The sequence below is a fragment of the Eurosta solidaginis genome, chromosome 2 (genome assembly GCF_040869045.1).
Source record: "Eurosta solidaginis isolate ZX-2024a chromosome 2, ASM4086904v1, whole genome shotgun sequence".
NCBI classification, from domain to species: Eukaryota; Metazoa; Arthropoda; class Insecta; order Diptera; family Tephritidae; genus Eurosta; species Eurosta solidaginis.
Genome location: NC_090320.1, coordinates 182,777,099 through 182,786,298, shown reverse-complemented (window position 1 = coordinate 182,786,298; position 9,200 = coordinate 182,777,099). Strand labels below are relative to the sequence as shown.

At 35.1% G+C, this 9,200-nt stretch overlaps 1 protein-coding gene across 3 annotated transcripts; it reads left to right on the top strand.

Annotated features, from left to right (window-relative positions):
- The first annotated feature begins 332 nt into the window (after positions 1–332).
- LOC137242478 (uncharacterized) lies at positions 333–5,231 on the top strand. 3 transcript variants are annotated; one of them, XM_067769766.1, is made up of 3 exons: positions 333–1,683; positions 3,330–3,685; positions 3,745–5,231. In XM_067769766.1, exons 1-2 carry the CDS (start codon positions 1,326–1,328, stop codon positions 3,344–3,346), a joined length of 375 nt encoding a protein of 124 aa, XP_067625867.1. In that variant the 5' UTR covers positions 333–1,325; the 3' UTR covers positions 3,347–3,685; positions 3,745–5,231. The 3 variants fall into 3 exon arrangements, with proteins under 3 accessions (XP_067625867.1, XP_067625866.1, XP_067625865.1); XM_067769765.1 differs by having other exon boundaries at positions 333–1,691; positions 3,330–3,678; XM_067769764.1 differs by having other exon boundaries at positions 333–1,691.
- Positions 5,232–9,200: the final 3,969 nt, after the last annotated feature.

Here is a 9,200-nt window from a genome sequence, read left to right as displayed (position 1 = left end):
CAAGATAAAGTGAGTTCAGATAAGTACGTGGGCTAAGTTTAGTAAAGATATATCGGTTTTTGCTCAAGTTATTGTGTTAACGGCCGAGCGGAAGGACAGACGGTGGACTGTGTATAAAATCTGGGCATGGCTTCCACCGATTTTGCCCATTTTCATAGAGAACAGTTACCGTCATAGAATCTATGCCCCTACCAAATTTGAGAAGGATTGGTAAATTTTTGTTCGACTTATGGCATTAAAAGTATTCTAGACAAACTAAATGAAAATGGGCGGAGCCACGCCCATTTTGAAATTTTCTTTTATTTTTGTATTTTGTTGCATCATATCATTACGGGAGTTAAATTTTGACTTAATTTACTTATATACAGTAAAGATATTAAATTTTTTGTTAAAATTTGAATTAAAAAAATTTTTTTTTTTAAAAGTGGGCGTGTTCTTCATCCAATTTTGCTAATTTTTATTTAGCACATATATAGTAATAGTGGTAACGTCCCTGCCAAATTTCATCATGATATCTTCAACGACTGCCAAATTACAGCTTGCAAAACTTTTAAATTACCTTCTTGTAAAAGTGGGCGGTGCCACGCCCATTGTCCAAAATCTTACTAATTTTCTATTCTGCGTCATAACGCCATTTACCAAGTTTCATCGCTTTAACCGGCTTTGGCAATGGATTATCGCATTTTTTCGGTTTTTCGAAATTTTCGATATCGAAAAAGTGGGCGTGGTTATAGTCCGATATCGTTCATTTTAAATAGCGATCTGAGATGAGTGCCCAGGAGTCTACATACCAAATTTCATCAAGATACCTCAAAATTTACTCAAGTTATCGTGTTAACGGACAGACGGACGGACGGACGGACGGACATGGCTCAATCAAATTTTTTTTCGATACTGATGATTTTGATATATGGAAGTCTATATCTATCTCGATTCCTTTATACCTGTACAACCAACCGTTATCCAATCAAAGTTAATATACTCTGTGAGCTCTGCTCAACTGAGTATAAAAAGCGAGTCCGCCGAAGAATCGCATGAACTGGAAAAAAGTATAATACTGATAAACCTAGATAACACACTAGAGCCGCCAGCAAATGAGCATGCAACTGTGACTGAACTTATCACCAGTGATAATAAAAATATGCATGGCAGTGAAAAACTATCTTCCAGCGCGTCCTTTGATGATTCTTTAGGAGTAATTGAGTTGTCGGATGATGAGCCAGATGAAACGGGCGGAAATTTTAACAAAAGTGTCTATTAAAGAGGAGAAAGAACAACAACAGAAGGAAATTGCAATAGAGCCAATAGCATGAAATGCGGAAAGCATGCTCAGTAATTACCATAACAAAAGTTCTATTGACTTTGAAGAATCATTTGAAAATGATAAAGAAAATCGTAGTTTGTTCAATGAGAGTACCGAAAAATCATTGCACGTCAATGATACCATGGAAGAAGTTGAGTACATGATGAAAAAAGGTATGCAGTATATGCAAGCCGCTGAACCTACAACAAAACTGGGTAATCTATCGTCAACCGTAAATGAAACCCAAATGGTGGTGAAACCATTACAGGAACGTGAAAAAACATTTACGTATTCGCCGAAAAAAGCAAAAAGCAACTGTGGCTCGCCAGCTAAAACGTTTATCAATGGAAAACCTACAGCTGTTGTAACAGGCACTAAAGGTATGCAGGTAAGAGTTTTTATTTTTATAATCATTTGTTGGAATAATCCTAAAGACCTTGTGAAGTCATACCATATCTCATTAAAGATGTTGATGTTGTAGCGATAAAGACACTCGAAGGTTTTCGGGAGTGTTAACGATGTAGATGGTCCTTTTTCAGATATAGATGCGTACACTCCGGTAACAAGCACTATTATCCCCAGTGCTTTAGGGGGGTTAGAATATAGACGCGGCAGGTGTGCCTGTTGGAGGAGGCGACTAAAATACCAAATTGATTCAAGGAGTTGCCAGCGCAATATATAGATACTACAACCCAATTGTCAACTTCCCCTAAGCATGGTTCATCCTATTTCTTTAACAACTGGAGCTCTGACGACCTCATAGCTTTTGTGGTGAGAGGGCGGAATGGCCTTGAAGGTTTCATGCTGCTATAACATGTTTGCCTGTTACTTTTAGCTCATCTTGATTGGATTGCCATTTGGAGGCGATAGTTTTGAGCACAGTAGAGAATGAGGGCATACCCCAACTGCAAGTAATTAAAATAAAATCAACTTTAGCACTGGTTGCTGTTGTAACAATGCTTCGCCCCATCCAATAGGTCTGACTAATCACAAATTGTCATCAATATCCTCTAACGGGAGTCCAAGCAAACTTGCTGTTTCAACAGGGGTGGACCATAAGGAAAGGGGTGTTAGAGGCGTTGGTTCCACATTACAATTAAAGAGATGGTTGGTGTCATGTGGGGACACATTGCAAGCGGGGCATACATTTTGTATGTCGGGGTTGATTCTGGATAGGTAAGAGTTTAACCTGTTACAGTATCCAGAACGAAGTTGAGCTAGAGTGACTCGCTTTTCTCTGGGGAGTACGCGATCTTCTGCAAGTTTTGGGTACTGTTCTTTGAGTACTGGATTCACCGGGCAATTCCTAGCATAAAGGTCCGACGCCTGTTTGCAGCATTTTGGCAGGCCTGTATTTTCTTCCAGTGAGTAACCTTTATGCTTGGCGGCCATATCGGAGACGCGTACCATGCAAACGTCTATTTATATTTATCCCAAGTACTGCCGATTTATCGAATTATATTAAATGTTTGTTACAGCTCTGGATTTTCGTTACTAGTATTCGTGCTAGTGCATGCTCTCCAAGATGTAGATCCTGATCGAAAGTCACACCCAAAATTTTAAGGTGTAAGACAGTCGGTAGGGTAATGTCATATGGTCGACATTTGGCGCGGCCATGTTTTAAATAAGATCACCGATGATTTGGTTGGTTACAATATCAGGTTTCGCGAGGCGACAAAACTGGAGAGATTGGGGAGATAGCTGTTTATTTTATTACAAATCTCATCGGTGTAGGAAACAATAGCATAGGCGTAGAAGCAATAGTGACTCCTGGTGGTAAAGGTAGCTATTGATATGTAGAAGTTAAGCAGAAGTTTGAATATGAGTTTTTTTTAAGTTATTGCAAAAAAAAAAACGTTGAGGATTTTTAATATCTTATCAGGTACCTTCGTACATGTTTCTAAGAATGAAGAATAAAACCTATTGAAACTTCGCTACACTTTAACATACAATAATTTACCCCATTTTGACACAACTATCATTTTTTGATTTTATTAAATTTTATAAAATGTTTCTTCCTCCACAGTTCAATTTACTTATTAGATGGTAAAGATAGCTTCGCATTATCTCCATCAGTAACTGCGACAAGGAGGCCACAGCGTGACTCGGAGCGTCTCTTCAATAGCTCTCTAGTGGTGATGGTGACAGCAGAGAAACCCAACTGTTTATAAATGTTACACTTCAAAAAGAATCAAAATATCTGCCATTGCGTCTACGGCTCAAATACCCACAGTATATGTATGAATCGAACGCACCTAATTGTCTGCCTAGCGGATAGTATACATAATTAAATCGAAAATATTGCACCAAAGGAACTAGGTGTGAATACTGAAACAGTACACATATTCAAAATCGATGAGAAGGCTGTGATGATGGTAAAGGGTGAGTTGTTGAATACCATACGAAAACCACTTTAACCCATCTATATATTTGCATTACAGCTAAAGCTTTACAAACAGCAAAAATTGCTGGCGCCAAGCAACTGGAAAAGGCAGTGAAGCATTCATCACGCTGTACGGATGGTGCAAAGTTAGAAACTGCTGTTGTAACTGCTGCCACCGACACAACGGTCATTTCTACATCGCCGAGTAGCGGCTCGTCCGACTATCTATCGAAGACAGTATAATCATATCTTTTGCCAACAGAGGTTAGCGATGTGCTTGCACAGCAAAAGATTTCAATTGAACCCAATTATGAGAGTTTATTTATTATTAAAGTATTTACTTTTCTTTATATCAACAGTATTAATTTAAGTTGCAATTTCATGTATATGTATAATAAGGGATGTGATACGATTGCTGTCGGAATTAGATTTGAAACCAATCAATACTCCTGCTATGGGTTGAAGAATTATTGCTTGAATGATTAGATTTAGAACAATAATAAGTCTGACTCAATTACTAGTCGTACATTTTTAAGTTCCTCAATTACGATAGCAATCGGATTCCACGACACCTTTGAATATTCTTGATCTGAAGAAAGAGTAAACCTAATCTGAATTTCTACTAAGCTTTAAGTTGTAGATTATTCAAATAATTGGAGTTTTTTCTAAAGCTTAAAATTATTTTCTGCTCGCTTAGAAAAGATTTCAATTGGAAAACAAAAACCAATTAAGAGAGTTTATTTATTATTAAAATACTTACTTTTCTTTATATCAACTGTATTAATTAAGTTACAATTTCATGTACATATATAATAAGGTATGTCGTGATACGATTGCTGTTGGAATTAGATTTGAAACCAATCAATACTCCTGCTAAGGGTTGCACAATTATTGCTTGAATGATTAGATTTACAACAATAATAAGTCTGACTCAATTACTAGTCGTACATTTTCAAGTTCATCAATTACGACAGCAATCGGATTCCACGACACCTTTGAATATTCTTGATCTGAAAAAAGAGTAAACAACCATGGAAACAACTCAAATTTTACATGAATATAACACACTTCTGAATTGTCCAAATATAAAGTTAGCTGCTGCAGCAATATAGCTCCAAGCAATTAATATATTTTTTATGTTATTATTAAAGTACTTACTTCTTTTTTATATGAACTGTATTAATTTAAGTTACAATTTCATGTACATATATAATTAAGTATGTCGTGGCACGATTGCTGTTGGAATTAGATTTGAAACCAATCAATACTTCTGCTAAGGGTTGCAGAATTATTGCTGGAATGGTTAGATTTAGAACAATAATAAGTCTGACTCAATTACTAGTCGTACATTTTTAAGTTCACCAATTACGACAGCAATCTGACTCCACGAAACCTTTGAATATTCTTGATCTGAAAAAAAAAGTAAACCTAATCTGAATTTCTACTAAGCTTTAAGTTGTAGATTTAAATTGATTCAAATAATTGGAGTTTTTTCTAAAGCTTAAAATTATTTTCTGCTCGCTTAGAAAAGATTTCAATTGGAAAACAAAAAACAATTAAGCGAGTTTATTTAATATTAAAGTACTTACTTCTTTTTTATATGAACTGTATTAATATAAGTTCCAATTTCATATACATATATAATAATATTGAAAATAATAAATATTGAAAATTCAATTTTTTGGTTCATATTTTAATCATATGGCTGCTCCAGGTAAAGTAAATCTGCAGGTAAAATTCATGTTATATGGCGGTTATATAAATGGTAAAACCGCAGTAAAATTGAATATGACCGCCATTTGACGAGCATTGTGACGTGTGTGAGAAGCACAGTACTATGCTCACATCCTATAGGTGGGAGCGGAATGCATGATCACATTAATAGGAACGAAACGGAAAATTTGGTCACAAAACCTAATCACGCCATGCAAATATGACTATGAATATAACCGCTGGGAAAAGTCACAATGGCCGTAAAATGGCTAGTAAAATGACGTGGAGCGTTTTTGCAGGGAAGTTACCGCCCTACAAAAAATTTGGCCACAAAACTTACCAACGCCCATGCAAATGTGACTATGAATATAACCTATGACTGTAAAATGACTAGTCAAATGACGTGGATTGACGCGAGCGTTTTTGCAGGGCGACGACTGAAATGGAGTGACCGCACAATGGCCGTAAAATGACTAGTCAGAGACAAGAGCTAAAGGAAAATTATGTAAAAATTGCCCATAAAAGACAGCTGGTCTTTTGTTTACATGCGCAATGTGCAATCTTGTGTGTGTGATTTGTGCAATATTACTGCAATAAAGCTAAAGCTGCAGACATTGGTGCGTTATCGGTAACCGTATCGGCAACCTTATAACAGCTGATTAAACCAACCTTCTGGGAATCAATGTAATCGATTATTGGTTTCATATCGTAACGCTAAGTCGTAACCGTATCGTAGCCAACCAATTGGTTTTTGGTTTTTCTCCATATCCATAACCTAAAAATATTTGAGTTGGTGAATTTAATACCTTTTTGTAGATTTTATTCATTGTTTTGGATACATTATGACTAGGAGACTTATTTTTTGTGAAATATGTTTGTAATTTTTTGCGTTTCCTCATTTTTATGAAATTTTCACGATTTTTAGGTTAAGGCACCATTAATCGATAACAATGTATCGTATAGGGTTCGTTAATACTAGGTTCAAACACACACCAAATTGGCAATTTATACTATTTGGGCAATTTATTACGCAATTTGTCATATAATAAATTGTAATAATAAATTGCCAATTTAAAAAAAAATTGCGTAATAAATTGTTTCAAACTGCAAATGCAACATTGTAAAGTGTGTTTATTGAGTATACTTAAACGTCAGTTACGCATGTCTTTCATTTCACTGGAGTACGGATTTCAAAAGAAGATGGCAAAATCAAAATGAAACCAAAACATTGAACACATTTTCTTACAACACACAAAAATTTCAAAGTTTTATGTTTTCATTCCATTTCATTCACCTAATAATGTGCGTGTTCATTTTGACAGTCTGAACAAAGGTATGTTCTTGCTGTAGAGATGAGCCAACCAGCTATCAAATTACTATTGTGTAAGCTAAATCGAGTTGTATGAACAGCACTCAATTCAAATCGAAATTTCCTCAATTTATTTTTCTGTTTGAACATAGTATAAGGGCGAATTAATGGTGATTTATAACCATATAGCCATAACCAGATAAAACAGCTGATCGAACCTACCTTATGGAAATCAATGTAATCGATTAATTGTGCCATACCATAACGCTAACTCCATTACATTGATTTCCATAAGGTAGGTGTGATCAGCTGTTTTATCTGGTTATGGCTTTATGGTTATAAGTCACCATTAATTCACCCTTTAGGGGTACGACTACAGCGATACGACAAACGGCACCAATGACTCCACTTTAACAATAAACATTGATTATGTTGGAACTCTACACACTACTGTCACGGGTGGCAGCACTATTTCGGAGTTGGTACTTTTTCCAAAGAGGATAAATATAATAAGAGCCGTCACTCGTTATATTTTAGGCATTTACTCGATGTAAACTATGAGGTGGTTGCTACTTTTGTTTTATGAGGGACATTTTTGAATTGCCTTCCATTTATCCCTGCGGTGTTGTCACTTTATGCAAACGTGTTTTTTGGAAAGAGAATTAAATAATTAATTAAATACAGTCGGAAAAATAAACACAAATACCCCATGAAAATGTATAGAAGACATTTATAAACATCTCGCCCAAAAAAAAAGTAGCGACTACCTCATAGTTTACATCGAGTAAATGCCTAAAAAATAACGAGTGACGGCTCTTATTATATTTATCCTCTTTGGAAAAAGTACCAACTCCTCTTTGCTTTTTCTTATAACTTTTTGTTACTACAATCGTATTCAGTTAAGCATATATGATACTACTTTATTTTTGCTTGGATTCCAAGCTAAAAAAACTGACGAAACTTTATCGGAACTTCAAAAGACAAAAACAAATTCTATCATGAAAAAGCGGGACCACTATTTCCCTAAAATTGGTGAGTTTGACATGTTTTTGTTTATGTTTATGTTTTACATTTTATTTTTACATTAACACTTTTACCAATAAAAACAATGCAAATAACACGCGAAAATAATTTCGGCTCTAATGGTTCATTTTTTCACAAGAAAGTTGATTTTAATTGTTTTTATTCACCAAATTTTCAAACTAAAAACAAAATTTTCATGTGTCAGAAAAAAATAAAGAAAATACGGCCGAATGTCAAAAAAACGTATCGAAATACAAACTGGCTCGTTTGCTTTTAATGAACTAGATTGTATTTTCCTTGTATTTCGTTAGTTTTTTGAAATATAGTTTACACACTTACACCAGTACTAAAGCCGTATTAGGAAGGAGTGCGACAAAAAAATTAAGATAAAATACAAGAAAAAATACACGAAAATAAAGCAGTGTCATATAGGTATTAGAAGGGACTTTTCATATTTGTTCCCAAGCATTGACTTTCTAGAACCTCTCAAATTAACACGCATACATTTTGTATTAGTTTTAAGTTTGATTTATTTGATAAATAAACGTACATTTTGAAGTTGTACGAACGTTTAATTAAATGTGGAAATTATTTATCCCCACAATTACAAAACAATGAATGCATAGCCATAACTTAATCCAAAATAGCGGATATATTAATTTTGGATATAGCAAAACTGGCTAGACTTAAGGATGAAACCATAGAGGATCGTTATTATTTTATATAATGGGTGTGGCATTTAGGCACTTCTTAAATCAACGCTCATATACTATTCGCCCTATATGTTGCAAGTATATATCTATACACCTAGATAAGCGCTTATGAATTACTACTGCATCCTAAAATATACTTGTATGTAGAAATTATCCTAAGAATTTTTGATTACGGTAAAGGTCTAGTTGAGGGGTCGACTGCTAATACGCTACCAAAAATATCGAGAGAGGTGTAAAACGACGCGTCTTGATATCAGTATTAATAATCCGAAGGCGGAAAATAAAAAATTTAACTCGTTCAACAGATGTTAACGCAAACTCGAAAAATTACCCGCCGGTCCCTCCGAAACCGGGGATGGTATCCATAGTTTTTTTTACGCAGAACACCTTTCTGCGTTGGCGGCCTTCGGGCGCATTTATTAAAAATTACCCTGGGTGGGTCCAACACCGGTTTGGGACCAAAACTATATCCGCGCAAAACACTTATGTTCACAATTTGTTTTGTGGGTACCGCAACATTACAACAACCACATGAAAATCGCCAACTTTAACTGTAAATATCTCCGGACAGAGTTAAAATTTTTCTTTTCCGCCTTCGGATTATTATTGTCGAGGTCAATACGCGTCTTTTGACACCTCTCGATATTGTTGGTAGCGTATTAGTAGTCGACCCCTCAACTAGACTTTTACTTTACTATTACTTTTGATTTTTATCACTAATCGTAAAGAATCATGATTTTTTTTTTTTGATTATTT